Source organism: Epinephelus lanceolatus, chromosome 12 (genome assembly GCF_041903045.1).
Source record: "Epinephelus lanceolatus isolate andai-2023 chromosome 12, ASM4190304v1, whole genome shotgun sequence".
In the NCBI taxonomy this organism is placed as follows: Eukaryota; Metazoa; Chordata; class Actinopteri; order Perciformes; family Serranidae; genus Epinephelus; species Epinephelus lanceolatus.
The window spans coordinates 31740212-31765493 of NC_135745.1; the positions used below are offsets into that span (position 1 = coordinate 31740212).

Here is a 25282-nt window from a genome sequence, read left to right on the forward strand (position 1 = left end):
GTCCCTTTGTGTCTCATGTACCGGATACTCGCGTAACGCCTGCCTCGTCTTGATTAAAAACATACTAGGTTCTTGAGTTGTATTTTTTCTTGTCTTAACTCCGGAGATAAACAGATGTTATAAAGTAGTTGTCTTCGGGAGAAACGCTCTACTAGTGGAACTAATGTTTCGCAGTCTGTCCCAACCGAGAATATGTATGAGTGGGACCATTTGCGGGAAATTGCTATTCACTAAAATAGTTACATACAATTCACGCCCCGCGCTCGAGCTGCAGGTACTGAACACAACGGCTACGGAAAGTGCGTAAATCGACAGCGGTTGTCTCATTCATACAGTTCAGCAGGTTGTCTGTCACTGGGCGGTGGAAACAGTTACGTACTTTGACTTGTGTCTTTTGTGACTATATTTTTCTTAAGTGGGATAAACATTAAAATTACAACGGCTTTTGTAACGGTAACTTTGTGAATTTCAACGGTCGTAGTCGGCAACAATAGCAGGGACACAGCATCAGCTAGCTAATAGTAGCTGTTACTAGCTATCTGTGATAAAACTGAATAAACGCGATTGATGTTTCTCATCTTTTGACATCACCGTTATTTCACCGTTATAGACTGTGGCGAAAATGGCGAGGCGGAGGATCACACAGGAAACCTTCGATGCTGCTGTGAGGGAGAACATGGAGGAGTTTGAGATGGAGCCTGATGAGGCGTTGAGGGAGGCTGTGGAGCAGTTTGAGTCTCAAGGTATGTTAACGTCGCTAGAAAGGACAAAGAACTCAGTTCTCAGTGTATTAATCTATGCTGTGCACTTTAAATGGAGTGATGTCATTGATGACCAAACTGCAGATGGTTATGTCAGTAAAACCTACTAAATTATTGATAATGGCAGAGAGATGACACATCTCACTGGAGCCATAAGGCCTTGTGATTAATGTCCATATTGGAATCATGCTCAGAGAATATGTGATCATTTCAGATAATGTTGTAATTTTTTTTTGTATCCCAAAATTACAGACTGCCATATATCACCACCTCTGTGCCTTTAGGGGGAGTTTAAGATGATGAAGTATTGAATAACTTCCCTTCACCCCCCTCAAAAACTGGAGGCATTTATCTTTAAAACTGGTCAACTACCCCACACACAGAGTTAGCCTGCAGCATGACTGGAGCTAAAGGCGATATATGCTCCTCACATTGTTGAATTTTGTCAGTCTGCAGCATGACTGGAGCTAAAGGCGATATATGCTCCTCACATTGTTGAATTTTGTCAGCCCCTTCAAAATGTGTAGTCATCGACACACCTGCCCTGCTGCCTCCAAACTTTTTCATGCTGACTGTACACTTGCTTGCCCGGGGGCCACTTGCAAAATGACAGGAGACTAGGGGGTAGTTAATAAACAAACACTGAAAATATTTATCATAATGTAAAAGCCTTATATATAAGAAATTAATTACCTATTTCCAACCTTTTGACAATTGTTGTCCTCACCAAGAGGCAAATTCAGTCACAGCAGCCCTGCACAGCTCAGGTGTACATGGGTGTTACTAGGATTTGAAGACATTCAGGACTTACCCCAGACCTCTGTCAGGTGGTCTCCTCCCCTGGTACATTTTTAGCTCTATTTGATGCTTTTTAATGCACTCTGGCACCTTATTTTTCAGAGTACACACCAAAAAATGTACGAGCATAAATCAATTTATTTTCATTGTGAATTACAAAAGGGGGCGGCATGGTGGTGTGGTGGTTAGCACTCTGGCTTCTTCCCACAGTCCAAAGACATGCAGGTTAATTGATAACTCTAAATTGTCCGTAGGTGTGAATGTGAGCGTGAATGGTTGTCTGTCTCTATGTGTCAGCCCTGCGATAGTCTGGCGACCTGTCCAGGGTGTACCCTGCCTCTCACCCAATGTCAGCTGGGATAGGCTCCAGCCCCCCCGCGACCCTCAAGAGGATGAAGCGGTTAGAAGATGAATGAATGAATGAATGAATGAATTACAAAATGGTCGGTGTGCTATAAATTGAGTATTACTGCTGTACACTCTTGAGTTGTCAGTAGGTTCACCTGTATAGATTATGTTTATCTACAATCTTTCCTGTTTTGTGCTTGATATTTTGTTGTGTGTCAAAGCTTTAATCCTAGTCTTATGTGTGGATGCAGGTGTGGACCTCAGCTGCATTGTAAAAGCTGTACCAGCTGTATCAACTGATGACAAACAAGAGGAGCAAACACATGAGGTCTTACAGGTAAGACTCTTTTGTGAAAAGGTTCTGTTGACAGCAACGGTATCAGAAATTTACTCCAGACTGCACATTTCTTTTTTCACGTGCAGGCTTTGGACTCCCTGCGCATTGGACAAGACTCTGCAGGTGTTAAGGATGTGACTGCAGATATAAAGTGCTTCACTGAGCACTGCTCACTTGGATTCGCCCAGAGGTACCTGGCTGCCCAGAAAGACGCCTACCCTGTCATCCTCTCTTACTGCAAGAAGAGCATAGAGGAGCAGGAAGCTGTGTTGACCGCCTTGTCCGCCCTGGCTGCACTCACAGATGGACAGCCAGACTTGCTGGATGCAGAGGGCCAGCAGTTCCTTCTAAATGTCCTTAATAAGTACAAGGCAGATTCCTCTGTGACACGTGTAGCCATCTGCGTTGTGCGTCACTGCTGTTTGAAACATGAACAGAACAGGCAGGATTTGGTAAAAGGTGGCATCCTACCTCTGCTGACCGGTGCCATAACACAACACAGTGGATGTGCTGAGTTGGTCAAGGAAGGCTCTGCAGCTCTCAGGGTCATGACCTTTGACGATGATGTCCGAGTTACATTTGGGCATGCTCACGAACATGCCAAGATGATTGTTCTTGAGCACAATGGACTGAAAGTTTTAATTAAGGCTGCGCAAGGTAAGGCAAACTGATGTCAACTACTTTAATGTTTTCAAGTCAGATTCTGATTTCATTGATGTAATTCCTGTATCTGTTGTGTTCCTTTGTCACAGCTCACCTTGATAATACTTCTGTTCTGAGTGAGCTGTGTGCAACTTTGTCCCGTCTGGCTGTGAGGAACGAGTTCTGTCAAGACATCTGTGATCTGGGAGGACTGAAACTCATGATGACACTGCTTGCAGACAGCTATGAGACAGCGGTAGAAACAAGGCATTGTGACACAAACTGATACATGATTCTACTTCTGTGTTTGATCCACTCACATAACCGGTTTTCTCTCTGCAGGATTTGGTCCGGCAGGTCCTCAGTGCAATTCGAGCCATAGCAGGAAATGATGATGTGAAAGATGCAGTTGTTAATGCTGGTGGAGTACAGCTCATTGTCATCGCCATGAACAGACACATGGGCAACTCTGCTGTGAGTCAAGTGTCTTACCTATTACATTTACCACCAGTTTTAGTATAGAAATGTTGTTATACATTGCTTTTTGTGAGACAAAAATATATTTGATTCATGAATAGATTCTGCAAATGTCCTATTATGTTAACATTCTGCTGTAGGTGTGTGAGCAGGGCTGTGCATGCCTCTCTGTCCTTGCTTTACGTAAACCCAACAACTGCAAAGTCATCATGGAAAATGGAGGTGCCCTGGCCGCGGTGCAGGCTATGAAAGCACATAGTGATTCGGTCAATGTGCAGGTAATATGAGGTCATTAATTATTAATATGCTCACTTAAACAAACAGGCCCCGTGACAGTCTGCTCACTCTCTGTGTCTCTGTTTTTTGTCTTTATAAACAGAAACAAGCTTGTATGCTGATGAGAAACCTGGTTGCGCGTATGCGTAACTTAAGCCAACCAATCCTGGACATGGGCGCAGAGGCCCTGATAAACCAGGCACTTCAGACCCATCAAGACTGTGGTGATTTGGGTAAAGCAGCCCTCAGAGATTTGGGATGCAAGGTGGAGCTCCGAGAGCTGTGGACAGGCAAACATGGCAGCCTCACCCGCTGAAAATAGAGCGGAGCGTCGCTGTACACCCTTACTGTGATTTCACCTGAAATGCAGTTCTAGGCAAGATGATATGTTATACTGGTATACATAGCCAAGAGTTTAAGCAGATCCACATAACGCCTTTGAAAGGTTGAATATGTTTTCCAGTTCTTTTTTTCTGGTTTTGACAAGTATGAAAGGTCATTGTAGTCCTTTTGTACATTTTGTTGCTATCGATATTTTCTTTCGCAAATGTTCTGATGACCGATTTTATATCTGTACCACGTTAATATTAAAGGAGCAGTGTGTAAGATGTAGGGGGATTAGTGGGATCTAACAGTGAGGATTGCAGATTGCAACTAGCTGAATCTTCTTACATGCGCCAAGTATAAACTCCAGGTTAGAGTTCCCTCCGTGTTCATTGTTCAGGAGGTTTTTACAGGTTGCTGTTTTATCTACAGAGGTCTCTTCCTCTCCAAAACAAACAGACCAGGTGATTAAAACCAGTAAAAACACTGAATAAAGCAGTTTCACATAACAAATCAGTGTTACTCCAACACTGTCTGGCTCTCCACTGACAGGCCACTAGCCCAGCACCTGCCAAAAACATGAATGACCCTATCAGAGCCATTGTTTGGTTAGTCTGTTCTGGGCTACTGTTGAAATATGGTGGTGCAACATGGTGGACTCCGTTGACAAGGACCATGAATATAATAAGAGACCTGGATACAGCATTGGAGGCGGGGCCTGTTCGTTCCAACGAAAATTTCTCAGTGGCGCATGAAGCCATAAAAGCTCAATATCTGTGGTATTAAATTGCCTGGATGATCGGCACTGCTTTCGCATCATTGGGCCCATAGAACAAATACACTAGAGACCTCCACCAGCCAAGCTGAAAACTTCCGGTTTAGAGCTCCGCTTACTTGGAACAGGGATAAAATTATTTAATCTTATGGCTCCTCTAGACTTACGCAATGTTATCGGACCGAATGGATCCAATTCTGATCGTGAAACGAGTCATTTCACGGGGGTTGTGACGATCAAAAACATGTATCCACTGATAGACAGAAGTCTCTCTCCTAGTGTAAGTCTATGGTAAAGACTTTTTGGGCCCAATGGCATCACATGACAGACCCTGAAAATTGCAGTATCACTGTTTGGCCACGACAAAAATTGGCTTCAAAGCCTGGCTCACTTCCTGAGCAAGCGCTAGGCTTTGAAGCCAATTTTACATAGTGGCCAAAAGTGCAAAAGTGGAATTACAGCGGCCAAGTCTGTCACATGATGCCATGGGGCCTTAAAATACTTTTTCCCATAGTCTTACATTGGGAAAGAGATGTCTGTAAGTCAGTGGGTGCATTTTTGTAAGTGTCACAACCCCTGCAGAATGACTTGTTCCACAACTGATATTTAAGCCATTCAGTCCAGTAACACTTGTTAAGTCTAGAAGAGCCGCAAGATTAAATAATTTTGTCCCCATTAAAGTCAGCAGAGTCCTAAACTGAAAGTCAGCCACTCGGCTATACTTGGTGGATGTAAGTGTCTAGTACACTTACTCTGTGGGCCCCACAATGCAGAAGATCCAGGTACTTTTATACCGTGACTGAGCTTTTTGGATTCATGTGCCACTGAGCAACATCTATAGGAATGAACAGGCTCCTTGTGCAGATATAAACGCTCATTCTAAGATAACAAAAACACTCCGGTTCTTATTTTCAGGTGATTATACACTAAATAAAACATATTTATTATATTCAATTTCTGTCAATATAGCCCCCTAAATCCTACTCACTGTACTTTTGATAAAATGTTGGATTTAATTTCTGTTCTTGGTGCCATTGGTCAACATTAAGTATTTGCTGCTATGCAAATAGTTTTAACTGCACTGTTTTATGCAATTTTTTTTTAGCATTGAATGCCTTATACTTTCACTAGCGCTAATCAAGTCCTTTTTTAAAAACACAAAAATAGTCTGTTAGCACATTATTACAGTGTAAAGCTGACATCTCTGATACTAAGACCTACCACTGACACATTACAGTGTGTATTCTGCATGATTGTGATAAACTCACTGTTGGTGCTTCACCTTTATCTCGCTGTGTGGCTGTGTAGTTATCATCTGTGAGTACTTCACGGACAAGAAAAAACCCAGGAGAAACTACAGTAAGTGAAGAGGGCCTCCTGCTCACGCTCACGCCCCTCTAACCGACCTATCCAAACATGCCCCTCCTCAGTCAGACTCCATTTCCCACAATGCCACTGCGCTCGTCCTTGTCAAATCTCACTGTGGTCAAGCTAACGTTAACTAACTGCCTCGGTCGCTCAGAGCAGCAGCCACGGCAGAAATAACAGCATGGGCGACGCTCGTCACTTCAAGTCCCTGCAGAGCTAATTAATATGTGAGTGTGTGGAAGACAGTGCCTTCAACACCTGGGGACATTTTTACTTAGACGCAAGGTGACTATTAAAAAACCCACAAGGCTGTCGACGAGAGTAACATTAACATGAAGCAGCAGGCTAACAGCTAGCTAACGTTACTTGACCTGCTGTTTGGCTAACTTGGAAACAGTTTCCCAACAACCTGCTAGCGACTCGAAATAACGCAGCAATTGAAGGATATCAAAAACAGAAGTCTTCGTGCTGGTGTCAAATTTATAAGGTAAGAAATGCAGTGTTTGTGAGTACTGACAGCTAGCCGGCTGTGTTTTGTTAGTGGGCAAGTTTCAACAAGACTGGTGAGAGCAGCAACCACAGAGACAGAAGCAGAGGCATGGAGGTTAGTGTATGAATGAAAGTTTAATTCTAGATTAACATTGCTGGATGTAATCACGCCCTGTCTGTGGTTATGCAGTGCCATTATTAGCACAAATAATCAGAATAACAATAATATTAATTGCTAAGGAAAATGGTAGCATATGTGCTGTTACAAAAGTATTGCACTGACGTAACAGAAAAGGCACCAGGAGGATAAAACAACATGATTGCAATTTAATGCAGCCCCCTGCTGAAACACCACTAACCTCAGGATTCTGCTAAAATTGACAGATTTTATTTTGATAATCGTTTGATCATTTAAGTCAGTTGTTAAGCATAAATGGAAAATGTGAGGATTTGCTTCCTTTCTTTATTTTCTATCCAATAAATGTCTGGATTTTGAGCTGTTGGTCTGATAAAATAAGCACCTCTACTCAGGAAAATAGTGAGCACTATTTGCTGACATGTAAACCAAACAATTAAAAAAATCCACACATTTCATTTTATTTAATTAATTTATGTATTTGCATAATAAAACAACACAGCAGGAATACAAAAAGAAAACTGTGCAGGTTGATATATAAAAACAAACAAACCTGGAGGCTTATTTAAGGAGTCTCGCCTCAGTAAACAAACAAGTAAACATAGAATCAAAAAGCAAACACAAAATAATTAACATAAAACAAGCAAAAGCATAAAATATTGATGTGTGTATGTAATCAGTAATAAAATCATTGGCTGCACGGTTAATCAAAATATTATGGAAGTTACAGTATGGCCAATGATGAAGCTAAAATGCCTCACAACATACCATTATTAATGAAGCATTGTGATGCTACAGAGAAACCCTGCCTTCAAATGGTATTTAAGACGTAAGAGAACATAAATATTTGGTACAGACCCCAGCAAAAATCACATTATCATGACTTTAATATTGCTTTAAGTGAAAATGAAATGCAAAATCTACCATTCCCACTAAAATCTTGACTCGTATCGCAAATGCAGGACTTGTCAAAATTGTTGTGTTGCTGCTGTTGTGGAATGAGTTGGATGAAGTGCTCTTATTATTTCGTCCATCTCCACCTGTAACTTTCAGACAGTCATTGTTATCTTGACACAGTCTGAAACGCTACAGTTCACCAACACATTGACATTTTACCGATGACTCATGTAAGTAACTCAGCTGAAAATGCAGGTTGTATGGTCATTGGATCCAAGGCACACAGAGCAGACATAGCTCGCTGTCAGGAACAAGGAACTGTAAAATGATCTTCATGGGGAAGGAGGCTGCTGGGAGGGGTGAGGGACGTCCCCTAAATAAGGACAGTGGGTGAGGTGAAAGGGTACGCATTAGGGGTTTAAGTGCTCATTTGAGGATCTGGCATGAAGCCTTGTTGTATTGGTGCCAATACTAGTTGCCCATGACTACCCAGCTTTCCAGCAGACCCTCTGTTTGCTCTCTTGTCTCATGGCTTCCCCTCTCCATCTTGTTTTGCTTGATTCTCCTCACTGCTACTAAATGCCATGAACCCTGATGTTTTAAGTGAAACTTCTCCAAAGAATGTGAATAAATATTCAGAATAATACTGGCCCATTTTTGAAGCTGGATAAAGGTTATATTTGGTGAAGTTTTAAAGCTGAAGCTGCCATTTTTTCAGGGCTGCCCTGTAACATCCAGTGGAATAATCTAGCACAGAACAAAATCAGAGTAGGGTAATAATTTATTTATACATTCAGTACAGCAAAATGTTCTTTTTAAAGCAGAAACAGCTGTGTCTACAACAGCAAGTTTACTTTTTAAACTAGGTCTGCAATTAGCGGTTACTGTCCATCAGTCTGTCGACCATTTTCTCAATTAATCGAGTAGTTTTTTTGGTCTATAAAATGTCATGAAATGGCAAAAAATGTCTGTAGTTGTTTCCCAAAGCTCAAGATTACATCTGCAAGTGTCTTGTTTTGTACACAACCAAAAGATATTCATTTTACTGTCATAGAGGAGTAAAGAAATTAGAAAATATTCACATTGAGGAAGCTGAAATCAGAGAATTATGACTTAATTGATTATCAAAACAGTAGCAATTAATTTAATAGTAGACAACTTATCGATTAATTGTTGTCGCTCTAATATAAACTTTATATCTCTAGAAACAAATCTTAACCCTAAATAACCTTAATAATGCTCCTGTCATCAAAACACAAACTGATGTTAATTAAGTGTGTATAACATAGAACTCTATTTTTTGCTGTTGTGTAAAATATACATATGTTCCAATGTGATTTATTAAAAACAGTAGGCCATTCATTAAACAGTAACCTGAAAGGAATTATTGCAGCCCTGCAAAAATAAAAATGCCAGCTGTATATGCATTCTCCTGCAGTTCAAGTTTTAATATTTGAAAACGTTTCAATGGTGATTTAAAGTGAAGTTGGTATAAGCGGTGCTTGGCTGTAAAATACGTGTAGTAGTGACCCTGTGTGGGTTGAAGGTTGCATGAATCAGTGATTTGTCCAGTAAAAGGATTAGCTCATTGCAGAATATGCAGACGTCTTTGTTTGTTAATGTAGTAATCGCCCCAGATAGTGTTCTTCCTCTAAAGTTCATCACATGTTATTCTCCACTAAGTACATAGGCGAGTATGTCCTGAATGGGCTTCAATTGTGCTCTTTTTTTAATTTTATTTTGCTGTTTTGCTCAGACAGACACCTTTGACCTGCAAGTCATAAGCTCTGTCCTAACTTATTGTAGTTCTACTTTGCTTAGTGCTGTTATATAGCCTTGAGAGATGTGGCAGTTGGTTAAAGGTAATTGGATTGTTCCAGTAACTTATTTACTTGAGGTGGGTGTTGTATTTACAGTTTCTTGTTTAAAGACAAACACTGTCTGTTAGTCATCACATGCTTACAGGGCATTTCTCTAGTCAGAAGGGGGAGTATGGGAGAATGACAGCACTACACGAGAATAGATTCCTCTGCCTGCAGGTCATGCTTGTCACTTGATCCTGACACAGAAGGTTAGCCACGGAAATGTCTTGTCAATCCTTTTATATAGAGGCTAAATTTCAACCTAACACTGACCTCTGTCTTCCTCTCTGACCTCTCCCTCTCCTCTGTAGCGCTCAGCTCCTGGTGTTGCTGCTCCCCTCTGCCGGTGCTTGAATTCATGAGCACGCTCAGTGACGGCCGCGTGTAGTCCTCGGGGATGGGGAGAGGAGTACAGGAACGGACATCACACACGCAAGGAGAGGTGCTGACGCTGGCTTCCTCCAGTCAGTCAGAAGTGCGCTATGGGGTAAAATACGATCCTTCCTTCAACACCTAAAGTGACAGTTAACCCCTGGATCAAAAATACACATTTTCCTCTTAGCTTTAGTGTTACTTATCAGTCTAGATGTATTGGTGTGAGTTGATGAATGTTAGAGATATCAGCTGTAGAGATGTCTATCTTCTCTTGAATACAAGGGAACTAGATGGCACTTGTGATGCTCAGAGGGCCAAAAAATGCATTTGGAAAACTGTAACATCTCTTTTCAGAAACTTGACCCAGTTACTCAAGATAATCCACAGACCTTTTTGTGAGCAGCTCCACGTAGGAACTATTTTCCTTCTATCAAACTACACCCACCATGCAGAAGGAAGTGTGCATCTATGATGAGCTCACCTAGCACCACTGAGCTAGCTAACGCAACAGCTCAGTCAAAGAGGAAGCCATTTACATTTACATCTTGCGCTGCCACGAATAGAGTACGAGCTTCTCGTCCATGAGGAGATGCAGGCTTTTTTCTGAGTGGTGATGGCAGAATTAGTTGGGTACAAGGAAAATAGTTCCTATATGAAACTGCTCACAACAAGGTCTGTGGATTATCTTGAGTAATCGGGTCATGATTTCTGGAAAGAGACATTGCTGTTGAGTTTTTCAAATGTATTTTTTGGCACTTTCAGCACCACAAGCAGAGTGCCATCTAGATCCGTTATATCAGAGAGAAGTCAGACATCACTATAGTTGATATATGCAACACTCTGCAACTCACACCAAAACAATCTAGATTGATAAATAGCACTACAGGTGAAAGGAAAAATATGTATTTTTGATTGTCAGGATGAACTGTCACTGTAAAAGAAAAAAATACACTCAAAAATGAAGTCCAGGTTTTATTTATATCATTTTTTGCAGGTCAGTTTGAATTAGAAAATAATATAGCTGCTTAATTATGAGTGAATACTGGAGCAGCTGGAGTTTTTCTAGTGTGAATGAATGATCCCAAACAATACATGTAAGCATCTATAAGGCCAAAGAGTCACTAGTGCAATGTCATGCCACTGAGCTGACTGTCAGAAATCACATGATAATAATCACAATGCAAATTCTGTTTCAGATTTCCCTTCCCTTTTATGATACTCTTGATGCTAACATAGCTGTCATTTTCTGTGATTAACTCCTGTCAAGGGAACGTGACACATTGCTCAAAGTGAGCGATGACTGTATTGTGTAGAATAAAGAGATTGTGATTATGTGGTGATCTTCAGTGGTAGAACTGTATCGGCATCCTGAGGTTATTTCAGTGTCTGTGTATTATCTGTACTTTCTATATTTGAAGGAAGTCATATGAGGTCATCTGATCTCCTTTATAATGTTTTATAAACTGGTCAGTCAGACGTCATCTAATACTCACATAACTCCAGTTTAATGATCAACAGCATCTCAAACATGACTTTGCTCACATGAGGAGGCAGTTTTTACAGGATTCACCATGTTGGTGTTGGTAACCCTAAATGTCATTCCTCCATCGCTCTGCAGGGCCCGAAGCTCACGCGCTCTGTCCTCAACTCGCTCTTCTCTGGGGCTTTAGCAGGCGCTGTGGCCAAGACAGCTGTCGCCCCTCTGGACAGGACTAAAATCATTTTCCAAGGCAAGTTGGATTCTCTGCTGACCTAAAAGTGGAAACAGATTTTAAATTAGAAATGACCCACATGGAAGCCATGGTGTTACATCGAGAACCAGTGTGGGTTTTTTTTTTGTTTGTTTGTTTGTTTTTTTAGCTGTGTTGCTCTGTCAGTCATATAAATAAGAATATTAGTAAATATATGATGACCTACAGAAACACTGGACACATACATGTTATTTATATTGCACATATGTTTTGTTTTTAGTGTCTTCAGCAAGATTCTCTGCTAAGGTAAGTTTGATCACATATTTAATGTCAGTTTCTTAGTTATTCAATTGATTCTCATTCATAAGAAGAGATTGATTCACATCCATTGCAGTTAATATAAGCAGAAAGATGTTCAAAGACAAAAATCTATTAATATATATATATATAATCAATCAATCAATCAGGAACATGTATGTGTTTATCTGTGCACACCACATTACAGGAGGCCTACAGATTGATCTACCGGACCTACCTGAAGGATGGCCTCCTCAGTCTGTGGAGGGGGAACTCTGCCACCATGGTGCGAGTCATCCCGTATGCCGCCATCCAGTTCTGTGCACACGAGCAGTACAAGGGGCTGTTGGGAGGCTACTACGGCTTTCAGGGGAAGTAAGTGTCACTTTATACTAGAGGTGTAGCAGTACATAGGAGTTACAGTTTGCTTCATACCTTGGTTTAGGACTCAAGGTTTGGTGAGAGTTCAGAACATTTGGAATAAAACAGATGCATAAGGATACATTTCTTCTCATTTAATTTTGGCAGCCAAAGTCTCCTAGCTGGGGATGTAACTTTTTGCCTACCAACAAGTTTGTTGAACTTAAATTATCATAAAAATAAGGAACACTTCAAACATATCTGCGTTACACTGTACCAACACTTAACAAACACTTTTCCAAAAGGCAACTGGACACAACAGGCTATAAAACTGAAAAGCGTCTGTTATGCTATAAAATTGAAAATACTAAATAAATAGAATGATATAGAATAATCTTCCAGGAAGAGCTGTAAAGCATCGCTGGGGAGAGGGGCGTCTGGAATACTTTGCTCAGCCTACTGCCCCCACGACCTGACTTCAGATAAGCGGTTGAAAATGGATTGATGGAAGGATGGAAAAATAAAACTTGTGCATTAGGAGGAGTGTTTCAATTAGCATTAGTTACACCGTGGCTATATTTACATATTTAAAGCACCCAAACATTTATCATCCCAGTAATCCGCACATCTGGGTGATAACGTTGACTGTGCTTTAGCATGTTGGATTTGTTTCTGTTTACATCCCCTACAACCACAGAGCAACCATCCTCGTCCCCTGTAGCTGACCAGGAACCTGCAGGCTGGCCTTCCAGCTCCTCAGTTGCGCTCGCCATAGTGTGACTGTCTCGCATGTTACAGCCTGACAATCAGCTTGTTGTGCTAATCTCAGCATGTGTTGCCAGAAGCTTACAGCTGAAAGTGTTTGATTGGAGCTCACGCTTGTGAACTCTGTTCTGCATACCATGTGCTCTGTGTGCAGCTGCGTGCACCACACTGTAAACCTTGTATGGTGATGGTACAGTACAGCATGAATACGCATACCATTACAGCCCCAGTTTACACTAGTAGACCTACTACTCAGGTCTGCTGGCTCATCTATTGACCTTTATCTTTACATTTGAATTTAAAGCTCATTTAGGATTGTCTTTGTCTTGTGGAGTAATACAAAATCTGAAAGGCTGATGTATACAGTTGTTTTCTCTGTGTTCCAGAGCCCTTCCTCTAATTCCCAGATTTCTTGCCGGGTCTATGGCTGGTTTGACAGCAGCCATGCTGACCTATCCTCTGGACATGGTGCGAGCTAGGATGGCTGTAACACCAAAGGAAATGTAAGGCCATCTTTAATTGCCAATACACAGTCATCAATGGGTGTTTAACACACACATAGACACACTGACAATAGCACTACAGCAAAACAAAACAAGGGGCTACATTGATATGAGTGTTGCTATGAATAAAATATGGAAAATTTGAAGGCTTTTCAAGAGCCATGACACTACACAGCAATGCATGATAAATTTAAATAGCACAACATTGTGGAGGTCTCAGATCTGTCAGGGATGATGCTCTAAATCATTCGCTAAGTCCTGCAAAGCGCTCATTACTGGCCAAAACTTATTACTAATGACTTGAAAATATGTCAGTCAGAAAAAAACATAGAGTAGGTGACACAACAAACTGCACTGGCTTCAGAAGTAGTTGAGTTCCTGTTTTGCTTCAAATGAAATTCACATAGTGCTGTTGAGTGATGTCGAGCTTCCTCTAAATGAAAACAGATTTTTTTCTGCCAGGATGCCAGAGTCAAATTCTGAGCAGGAGCATTTTGCTGTACAATTAAGCATCCAATTTGATGTTTATTGTGTTTGTGGTACCTCCTCTGTTTAGGTACAGTAACATCCTGCACGTGTTTATGCGAATAACCCGAGAAGAGGGCCCGAAGACATTGTATCGAGGCTTCACTCCCACCATGCTGGGTGTTATTCCCTACGCTGGTCTCAGCTTTTTTACCTATGACACATTGAAGAAAATACATGCAGGTAACGCACCACTGCCAATGCATCTATTTACCTGCAATGTGTTCTTTCACACCTAATGTTAATGTTGCATACATAAAATGGCACTCCTTTATATCCTTCTGTCCCATGCAGAGCACAGCGGGCGCTCACAGCCCTACACACATGAACGTCTAGCATTTGGAGCCTGTGCTGGCCTTATTGGCCAGTCGGCATCTTACCCTCTGGATGTGGTGCGACGCCGCATGCAGACTGCGGGAGTCACAGGTCACACGTACGGCACCATCCTGGGCACCATGAGGGAGATTGTGTCTGAAGAAGGGATCGTCCGTGGACTCTACAAAGGTCTCAGTATGAACTGGGTGAAAGGGCCCATGGCGGTGGGCATCAGCTTCACCACCTTTGACCTTACTCAGATCCTCCTGAGGAAGCTGGAGCAAATGGGCTATACGGCACGATAATAATGATAGAGGTAGAGGAAAATGGGGGGTAACAGGAAGAGAAGCTCCCCATACATACACCCTGTGAAGAGAAAAGAAGTGAGAGAGTGACGAGTTTGTTTCGCTGCATAAAAGCGAAACACACACTCGCTCAGGATGCGTGATATTAATGTATTCTCTCGCTTTATCTGTGTGCAGCGGGGAATGCACAGTCCCTACAGGCATGAGGTATGTTGGACGGTACAGAGTACCTGTACACACTGTTGTCCTGTACAGCTAAGTGCAATATGCTCAGTGATTTTATGTGTGTTTGTGTGTACACATAAATTATAACGCTCCTGCCGTCGTGGACCAGGCCTGCGAGTGTATTTGCCAGTCTAAGAGCTTCACACACACACACACACTGAAGCCTCCCAACTGCCTTGTGTGTCTGCTTAAAACTGACACCTTCCAATGCAATGCAGGTTGCCACTCATTTATTAACTTTTTAAGATGCATTTGATTTAATAACAGTAAAATTTGCCCCCTTGAGATTGGTTTTATTGTGAGTGCGTTTGTTTTAAGGAATTATACCAAAGGTTACGATATGAGTTAATCGTAGATGATATGATGTTAGTGGTGTTTGTATATTTAAGCACAAAAGTTTTCAGAGTACAACTACATGGCAAAAATCTTGCCTAGCAGAGAGGTAACAGCATTGTTACTGCCATCATATGGTCAGTTTTTCTTTGAGTTGAATATATTGAAATCACTATAAGTCCAGTTTCTGAGTGGAGCACTCCAAGACTGACTTTTATTTGTACAGTAGATAATTGAGCTGGATCTTATGCCAGTGCCAACAGATGTGAAATACAAAGAGTGCCCATATGATTTAATTTGTTTTCACTGTGATCATGTCATGTTTTTTTTTTTTTTGTTTTTTAATTTTGTCAATTGTGATAGAGAGTTTTGTTATTTGTATTATTAATACAGATGATTAGACAGATTTCAGCGCTAGTTGGGAATGCTAGCTGAAAGTAACTGACATTTAGTCGCATGTAACGCACATCAAGCAATTTAACAGGTCATTTTCCAAATGTGAAATCATATACACTGAATTAACAGTTTAGTAGCAACTAATGTTGTTTTAAATTTGAAACAATACTAGTGTAAAAAAACAATCCTCGATACATCTTCTGACGCCACTGCTAAAAGGAGAAATAAAACTAGGAACACAAAATATTATATTTTTTTCTTTTTTAAAATAACAACCATCACACTGCTGGTACAGCCTGATCTCAGAATTGCATGAAATGGGCACGAAGCCTTAACAACGCATTATATGGTGATGGGCGCACAATATGTTAAAGTCACATGCTGGTAACACAAAAACGATGCCAATGCAAAGTCAGTTAAGAATTTTTGTCATGGTGGACACATGGATTCAGTATCGAGCGAGAAAGTCTGTGTAGGGCAGGCCCACGGGAAGTGTGTCTGGCTTTGAAGCCAGTTTTTGTAGTGGCCAAACAGTGGAATTACAACTATAGAGTCTGCACACGATGCAGTTGGCCACTAAGACTTTCCCACATACTAACATTGGGAAAGAGACGTCTATTTATCAGTGGATACATTTTTTGTAGCGTCACAACCCTCGTGAAATGACTCCTTTCAACGTCAGGATTTAATCCATTCAGTCAGATAACATTTGGCAAGTCTAGCAGAGCTGTTTGATTAATTCATTTTATTTGCATTCCAGTTAGCGGTGCACTAAATCAGAAGCGACTGGTTCAGCCAGCAGAAGTCTGGTGCGCTTGGTTTATGGGCCCAGTGATGCATACGTGCCGATCATTCAGGTGATTTCATACCACGGGAATAGGGCTTTTTGGCTTCATGCGCCACTGAGCAACTTTCATATCTCTTAATACATGCATAGCAAAGGGCAGGTAGGAGCAGTGGTGGATCGGTCAAACAAACATGGACTTTCAACCAGGAGACTGCTGTTTGTGTCCAGTTTGAAACCAAAAGTCAGAGTAGTGACTGGAATTTACAGATTTAACAGAACTACACAAAGTACTTTATATTGGTACTTTACACAGATACTGCTTTATGTAACTATTCAAAGTACATAACTTGACATCACCTACGCCCTGTACAAAGTTATTTCAGCCAAAACCTTGATCTTTTCCGTAACCAAGTATTCCTTTGGTTCTCTAAACCTAACCAAGCTTTTTCCTTTCCCTCAACCTAATCAAACTTCAGCTGCTTTTTTGCATTGGCATTGTTTTCATGTTGCCAGCACACAACTTTACCACATTTGGTGCCCACCACCACGTTCAGTTTAGTTTATTAGTTTATTTACAGTAACAGGGACCATGCATAATACAGCTGTCAAGCCAGAGTTAGCTATATAGCTAATTACCATCTTCAGTTCCTGGACAGAAAAATATTAAAAGACAATACAGATAAAGATTAAAAGTTTGCAAATTTATAAACAGTACATCACATATAAAATGTATATATGTTATATAGTCTTGGAAAACAGTTTATTCCATTCACAGGTTCAGATCAGTGATCACATGATTGATTTGTCTTGAACCGTGGTTTGAATGTCGTTTTAAAAATACTCAAACTTGCCCATTCTCTGATTTAGATGGGAATTAAGTTCCATTTATCTGCTGCACTAACTAAAAATGCTAAATGTCTGAAAGCAGTTTTCCTAAATTTAGCCGAGCAGTCCCCTCTGGCTGATGCTCTGATGTCCCTAGCATTGTCCCTGCAGAATGACACACATTAACAGTGTAGTGCGTTGTTTAGAAGGTCATGTCCATTTCATGTATCTCTGAGATCAACTGTATTGGCTGGTTGTAGATCTGTTTTGTTTTTATGATCTTTAATAGCTTCAGAACTTTCGATACTATCGGATGTTTAATTGACAGAGATCGTATCGTTTTAAACAAGCGGTTTTTCGAAAATTATCAAGGTATCAATACTTTTGACACCCTCAGTAGGAACACATGTAACATCTAAATCAATACAACAACCGTGCAGTGAGTACTACCTGTATGAAGTGTACAATATTCTGTGGTTGATGCTGTGCGTCAGGCGTCGCTTTAGTCGTGTTGTTTTGGATATCGATATGTTGAGAGGTGTTTCTAATATTATGTCCCATATGTCACTGATACAGATGCACACAGCGTCACATCGAGTACACAAATGTTGTCTTCCATTTGCTGTTGGTTCAGCAGCTGCAGGGGGTTTGCTCGGCACATGTCGTAGAGCTGTAGCAGTATTTGCTAATGGATTAGCTTGACTGGAATTATGCACACACATAGTGAAGAAATCGCTTGAGCTCTGTGTTACAGGCATGATCGAGTATATTTTAGTGTTTGCAGTGTTGTACATTACCTCAAAACGTAAATCAAACACTCATGAAATCCTCACATATCTGTGTGTTATGTTGAGCAGTGCTAAGAATGGAAATAGCTGCTCGGTTGTCATTTGTATGTGAGACAGTTTGAACAGTATTGATGCAGGTTCACAGGTGTTGAAGAGTGTCAATAGTTTCTATACTTAGAGCACACATGCTGAGGGAGCAGCTGAGTGCAGAGCCAGGTGGGGCAGAGGGCAGGAGAGTGTCATCCTCACCAGAATAAAGCATGACGTTTTCTCCACTACACAAACTCAAGTTAGTTAAAAACCAACCCTGAAGGAGCTCAAAAAACAATAGTGTAATATTAAAGGTAAACTATGCAGGAAATGCTGGTTACTTTTTGTAAACTGAGCCCCTCCTCAATAAACTGCTAGTACACACACCGCGAGCTACTACTCTAAGAACGTCATATTTGTTGTGCTAATAGAAAGCTAATTAAACTAACCGCCAACACCTACCTGTCCAGCAGAAAACAGGCAAACCCTGTGTTGCTCTGCGTCCCCATTATTTCCTTCAGTGCTCATCAGCCAAAGTCAAAGCCAACCCCAGACTCAGTCATTTTGCAGCAAGCTCAGTCTGCGATCTCTTAGCCGTCTTTTGAATTTGTGCTGCTGCTACGTGGTCGCTACCTTTTTATAAAGTCCAGACCAAAGCAACAGGACGTCGCAGACATGAGAAAATATGGGCGGGGGGCAGGGTCACCACCACATACTTCTAGTGGGTCATAAGTGATGCTTGCAGCGGACTATTTTTGTATGAGCCTCTACATTGTTTATTAGGAAAACCCTGCATAGTATACCTTTAATGATATTGTTATACTATATTAAAAAAACTCTACTAGGGCTTCACTACTAAGCTTTAAAAACAGATTAATCTATACATTATTTTATTTATCAAAGTGTCCGTTAACATTGCTTACTGTCTGTGTTCTGACCAGCAGACAAACAACTCAAACTATTCACTGCTGTAGAAAAGGAGCATTTTAAATGTGTGAATCTCGAATCATGTAATGTCTTCGCTATTTAGAAGATTAATTGATTATTTAATTGGAATTGATACATTTATTTGTCCATTGAAGGAGCTGTATGCAACATTCAGAGCATATCTATGCTTCAGAGTCTGGGGCGAGATTGTCTGCACACGGCTCTCCATATGGAGGGGGCTGAGCTGGTGGCTAGCAGCTAACGGTGCTAACAGTGCTGACAGAGCTAACATTGTTAACCTGAGGGGGGAACTTAGCCTGAGTGTCAGACTGAAGTTCCCAGAGCCTTCAGTCTGACATCGCCTCCATTGAAGGCGATTTACAAAGAGGGGGGGATTTGATTTTTCCCTAACCAATCAGTAGAGATCAACGACTCACCCAGAATCTGATGTCATTAGTATCCATGCCTCGGGGGTGCCGAAAACAAGCGAGCATTGCCCGTTTAAAATGTCTCTGCCGTCGTGCACTCCCAGCTGCATCACCGTTAAATCTAGTTTAGCAGCTTCCTTAATTTGGTCCTCCATTAACGCGAGTAGTGGCGAAATACCTCGATAGCATCGTTAATGTGGTCTGTAGGATCTGTTTAAAAACAAGCAGTATAGGAAACATAGTCTGAATAAATTAGTTTAAAATTGATAAATTAACTATTGAAGTAAGAAAATATCCCATCATAAATGAGTGAAGAATACCATTTGGGTCAGCCCCAAAAAAGTTTCGTGATTTGATACTCAGCCCAGTAGGCAACTGGTTCCCAAGCGGGGGTCCTGACCCCCACTAGGGGTCGCCAAAAGCTTCACGGGAGCGTCGAGAAGCCTTGATAAAATCATACAGTAGGCCTATATCTCAGCATTTAATTCATCTCTCTGATGCAAACTAAATGAAATCATTTCAAAGTTTAGATTATTATTCAAGATATAAATAGAGCCGTCAGTCTCTGCTGAACAGCCTCATCCTGCTTTAGAAACGTATGCAGTTAAAACAACCAAAGAGCTGATAGAACAATGGCCAAGCAAAAGGAGAAGAAAACAGTTAGTTTGTCTAAAAAGAAGCCTATTAAGTATGTATGTCAAAAATAGAGTATTATATTAAAAGTTTCTACAAATATTAGGAAGACTCATCTGTGATATTTGCAGGAAAAATTCTGCTCGAAATTAATCCAAATTGCTCGAGTTACACAAACGTCCTGCAGTTATTGTATTCAATATTTGGGTTAACTGTACAGTTTATCAGTTGTTCTGCACTGTTATTGTTCTGTATTTAATAGAATATGAAATATCCATAAGAGATGTCCTTCAGTCAGGGGTCGTCAGTTTACTGAGTGACAGAAAAAGGGCTTCTTAAGCAAGAAGTTTAGGGACTACCGCAGCTACTTCACTAAACTCTGCTCTCCCCTGACGGGCCTGTCTGACCATCATCAATTTGTTTGATGTTTTTATTGTTTTCTTCTTCAGTGAATCAGGAGGATTGTAGCAGTGCTCTGATGACACACACATAAACACATATATTATTCTAATCAGCAAACAGTGGTGATGCATTCATGTTAACAACAGATGCAAGTCTAGTCTTTTAATACCAGTGTGTAATCTTTACGTCTTGCCTTTGTTAATAGTTTGAAAATATGTGTAGCTGAGTTTTGATCAATGACAGCTTGAAACCTGCACATGCTCTGAGCTGAAGCGTGCACGAATGCTGCATAGCAGAAAGTACACAGTAACCGAGAGCTGAGTGAAGGGTAGTTACTGACTCAAGTGCCTGGCGAGGAATAGTAACGTTTCTACTATGACTGAGCTACTTCTACTAACCTTTTTGAAGGTTGCTTCCATTTTCTAGCCTTTGCTTCGGTCTTGAAGTTCCAAGTATTTGAGGGACAGCAGCGGGGGGTTTGAAGTTTGGGATTGTGAGACCTCTGTGACTGAATGTATAACTTCAGCTCCAGTTTTTGTATGTGAATTTTGTAAAGCTATAAAACTGCCTTGCAGGGTTTTGCTGTCTAGGGTGAAATGCATGACCCTTGGCTCCCTAGCAGACTCCAACCCATCCATTCCAACCAGACTAGGACTAATTTGAAAGTTAATGGTTATTTGAACCCTGATTTCGATTGGAAGAGCTTTGTAATCTTATCATCCACCTATTGATCTAACTATAGATCAAAGGAGATGGATAAATACATGATGAAATACACAACAACCCAGACAATCATGAAATGCCAAAAAAGTACATATTTAGTTGTGAACCTGACAGTGGCTTAATAATGAGGAATACTGACACACTACAGAAACAAAACTTGGAAAAAATCAGATTTTATTTGCTCTCTTAAAAGCAAATTTAGTTGTTTTAACCTTATTTGTCGGTAAGTGACGTGCAGACAAACGATGCTACTGTGTTTGCATGTTTCAACGGATCACCTTGTGTTGTTTTTGTTTCAGTGCAGCAGTGATGCAGCAGCTGTTTTGTCAATCCCAGTGATTTGTGCCAACTGAATGTAACCGTACCTACACCCTGTGTCCGGTCTCTAGTGATGATGGTGTATCTGTAGGAAAGTTTTCAAATAAAACTGGATGTTAACAACACATTGATGCTTGTTTTTTTCTATTCTACTGTTCTGATCCTGTCCTTGAATGTTTGTACTTATGGAGTTTCTTTTGGCCATGGATTAAAACTTAGGTTTAAATAAAATATGTTCAGTGTGGTCTTTGAGGACACGGCATGAATACATAATAACTGGAATCACCAAATTGACCACCTCAGAATTTTAAAAGCATAATTATATGTATACATTTCCTATTAATAATTACCCCATTTAGTGGACTGCTAACAGTAATGGCCCAAAGAATAGTAATAAATGCATAAATTGGTAATAAATATATAACCTAATTACATATAAATACATACTAAATGCAATTTAAAAAATTGTGGTGATAAGTATAAATAGTACATTTGGAAATAAAGAAATACATATGGAAATATAAATGAGTGAGTTAATTACCAGGGAAATGAACAAAGTTATACCAAATCTATTTAGATTTATAAATATAAATCAATTATGAAATAAATAATATACAGTACAGGCCAAAAGTTTGGACACACCTTCTCATTCAATGCGTTTTCTTTATTTTCATGACTATTTACATTGTAGATTCTCACTGAAGGCATCAAAACTATGAATGAACACATGTGGAGTTATGTACTTAACAAAAAAAGGTGAAATAACTGAAAACATGTTTTATATTCTAGTTTCTTCAAAATAGCCACCCTTTGCTCTGATTACTGCTTTGCACACTCTTGGCATTCTCTCCATGAGCTTCAAGAGGTAGTCACCTGAAATGGTTTTCCAACAGTCTTGAAGGAGTTCCCAGAGGTGTTTAGCACTTGTTGGCCCCTTTGCCTTCACTCTGCGGTCCAGCTCACCCCAAACCATCTCGACTGGGTTCAGGTCCGGTGACTGTGGAGGCCAGGTCATCTGCCGCAGCACTCCATCACTCTCCTTCTTGGTCAAATAGCCCTTGCACAGCCTGGAGGTGTGTTTGGGGTCATTGTCCTGTTGAAAAATAAATGATGGTCCAACTAAACGCAAACCGGATGGGATGGCATGTCGCTGCAGGATGCTGTGGTAGCCATGCTGGTTCAGTGTGCCTTCAATTTTGAATAAATCCCCAATAGTGTCACCAGCAAAACACCCCCACACCATCACACCTCCTCCTCCATGCTTCACAGTGGGAACCAGGCATGTGGAATCCATCCGTTCACCTTTTCTGCGTCTCACAAAGACACGGCGGTTGGAACCAAAGATCTCAAATTTGGACTCATCAGACCAAAGCACAGATTTCCACTGGTCTAATGTCCATTCCTTGTGTTTCTTGGCCCAAACAAATCTCTTCTGCTTGTTGCCTCTCCTTAGCAGTGGTTTCCTAGCAGCTATTTGACCATGAAGGCCTGATTGGCGCACTCTCCTCTTAACAGTTGTTCTAGAGATGGGTCTGCTGCTAGAACTCTGTGTGGCATTCATCTGGTCTCTGATCTGAGCTGCTGTTAACTTGCCATTTCTGAGGCTGGTGACTCGGATGAACTTATCCTCAGAAGCAGAGGTGACTCTTGGTCTTCCTTTCCTGGGTCGGTCCTCATGTGTGCCAGTTTCCTTGTAGCGCTTGATGGTTTTTGCGACTCCACTTGGGGACACATTTAAAGTTTTTGCAATTTTCCGGACTGACTGACCTTCATTTCTTAAAGTAATGATGGCCACTCGTTTTTCTTTAGTTAGCTGATTGGTTCTTGCCATAATATGAATTTTAACAGTTGTCCAATAGGGCTGTCGGCTGTGTATTAACCTGACTTCTGCACAACACAACTGATGGTCCCAACCCCATTGATAAAGCAAGAAATTCCACTAATTAACCCTGATAAGGCACACCTGTGAAGTGGAAACCATTTCAGGTGACTACCTCTTGAAGCTCATGGAGAGAATGCCAAGAGTGTGCAAAGCAGTAATCAGAGCAAAGGGTGGCTATTTTGAAGAAACTAGAATATAAAACATGTTTTCAGTTATTTCACCTTTTTTTGTTAAGTACATAACTCCACATGTGTTCATTCATAGTTTTGATGCCTTCAGTGAGAATCTACAATGTAAATAGTCATGAAAATAAAGAAAACGCATTGAATGAGAAGGTGTGTCCAAACTTTTGGCCTGTACTGTATATGTACACAAATCAATAAATACAGAAAAATGCAGCATACTTTCATCTGTTTATCTATTTATTGCAACATTTTTCTTTATTTTTATTTTTTATTTTTTATCATGCTCACTTATTTATTTATTATTTTCCATGTCACTTTTGGGCCCTCATACATTACAAGGTTTTTTTTGTTTAGGCTGACAACACATAGGTTTGTAATGGCAACATGTTTTTCCTTCTATAATTATTATTGTGCTCATTTATTTACTTATTTATTATTTCCTATGTCACTTTTGGGCCCCATACATAGGACATTTTTTTTTATATTTTATGCTTTTTCTTTTTTTTTAATTAAATTTTAATTTAATTAAATTTTTTTAGCTGACAAAACGTGGTATGTAATGACATCTACAGAAAAATATAGCATTCTTCACTCATTCATATACATTTATTTATGTCTATTTTTCTTTTATTATTATCATGGTCATTAATTAATTAATCAATTTATTTATTTCCCGTTCATATATATATATATATATATATATATATATATATATATATATATATATATATATATATATATATATATATTATTTCCCCCTCACATAACAAGATGTCTTTGTTTAGGCTGAGGACACATGGTAGGCTATGTAATGACCTGCAGTGACCACTGGGGGTCGCTCCATCCCCATGAATGAGTGACCTTCTCGGGCTGTAGCTCCACAGATGGCCGGTAGGTGGCGGTGCAGCCCGGCGCTGTGAGCTGAGGGAAGGTGAGCTGGGTCAGACGGTACTGCTGCTGCTGCTGCTGCTGCCTGAGGCCGTGCTGAAGCTTTGAACTTGACCGTGAACGCAACACGGCAACATTGGAACCCGCGCCGAAAACGGTCCTAATTAATTTAAAATCCAATATATTTGAATGATATCAGTATTCAAATATATTGGGTGTTTGAGACTAGATTTAGATCTATGGTGTTTTTTATTTTTAGAAAGAAAGAAAAGAAATACATATTTTATTTATTTGTGGGTATTTTACTGCGTGTTTGAGGCTGTTTAAATGAGGTGAAATATTTGGTTTTCTTGTTGAACCGGACAGAGAGCTCAGAGTCTTTGTGTACAGATTTCTGGGAACGTGGGAGAAAAAAAGCACCAGAAGAAAAGAGCTATAGGGAAGATAGAGGACTAATTAGAGAGTGAAGGAGGGAGGGATGGACGGAGGCTGTCAGAGGATGTGGTTGCTATAGATACTTGGCATGATGCCAGGTGGAGGCAGCCCCAATTTGCATTTATTCAGATGGCTGCTCTCTCCCTCTCTCTCTCCCTCTCTCTCTCTCCTTTCTTTCTTTCTTTCTTTCTTTCTATAAAAAGAAGCAAAAAACACTAATTTCCTGCCATTTCAAATGTATTCTTAATAACTCAATTTTCTTTTTCATTTTAATGCAAAACCCAGGGAACACTGAATTAAATATATATAAATATATATATAAGTTGATGAAAAATACATGTGCCATTCTGATTGTGCCACAAGATAAAATTTTGTTTGTTCTTTCTTCTTATTTTTTGCTATGTTAGATTGTGTTTGATTTTGAAGTTGAACGCTGTAAAAACACATTGAT

General features: G+C 40.4%; 2 protein-coding genes across 4 annotated transcripts; both read left to right on the plus strand.

Annotated features, from left to right (window-relative positions):
- The first annotated feature begins 51 nt into the window (after positions 1–51).
- On the plus strand, positions 52–6025 carry armc6 (armadillo repeat containing 6). Its single transcript, XM_033650047.2, has 8 exons — positions 52–370; positions 611–743; positions 2159–2244; positions 2331–2901; positions 2997–3142; positions 3229–3360; positions 3504–3641; positions 3743–6025. Exons 2-8 carry the CDS (start codon positions 623–625, stop codon positions 3953–3955), a joined length of 1407 nt encoding a protein of 468 aa, XP_033505938.1. The 5' UTR covers positions 52–370; positions 611–622; the 3' UTR covers positions 3956–6025.
- A 145-nt stretch (positions 6026–6170) lies between these two features.
- slc25a42 (solute carrier family 25 member 42) lies at positions 6171–21566 on the plus strand. Of its 3 annotated transcripts, none has more exons than XM_033650048.2 (8): positions 6171–6593; positions 9802–9977; positions 11484–11595; positions 11837–11862; positions 12062–12228; positions 13365–13481; positions 14038–14189; positions 14301–21566. In XM_033650048.2, exons 2-8 carry the CDS (start codon positions 9888–9890, stop codon positions 14624–14626), a joined length of 990 nt encoding a protein of 329 aa, XP_033505939.1. In that variant the 5' UTR covers positions 6171–6593; positions 9802–9887; the 3' UTR covers positions 14627–21566. The 3 variants fall into 3 exon arrangements, with proteins under 3 accessions (XP_033505939.1, XP_078029384.1, XP_033505940.1); XM_078173258.1 differs by having other exon boundaries at positions 6171–6333; XM_033650049.2 differs by lacking the exon at positions 6171–6593 and adding an exon at positions 9470–9699.
- Positions 21567–25282: the final 3716 nt, after the last annotated feature.

Bases quoted from the DNA above. Each gene is read 5' to 3' on its own strand.
- slc25a42 (XM_033650048.2), top strand. From the start codon at position 9,888: ATGGGGAGAGGAGTACAGGAACGGACATCACACACGCAAGGAGAGGTG. The intron at 11,863-12,061 runs GTAAGTTTGATC...ACCACATTACAG, and splicing joins CAGCAAGATTCTCTGCTAAG to GAGGCCTACAGATTGATCTA. The intron at 12,229-13,364 runs GTAAGTGTCACT...TCTGTGTTCCAG, and splicing joins TACTACGGCTTTCAGGGGAA to AGCCCTTCCTCTAATTCCCA.
- armc6 (XM_033650047.2), top strand. From the start codon at position 623: ATGGCGAGGCGGAGGATCACACAGGAAACCTTCGATGCTGCTGTGAGG. The intron at 2,902-2,996 runs GTAAGGCAAACT...CCTTTGTCACAG, and splicing joins TTTAATTAAGGCTGCGCAAG to CTCACCTTGATAATACTTCT. The intron at 3,642-3,742 runs GTAATATGAGGT...CTTTATAAACAG, and splicing joins GTGATTCGGTCAATGTGCAG to AAACAAGCTTGTATGCTGAT.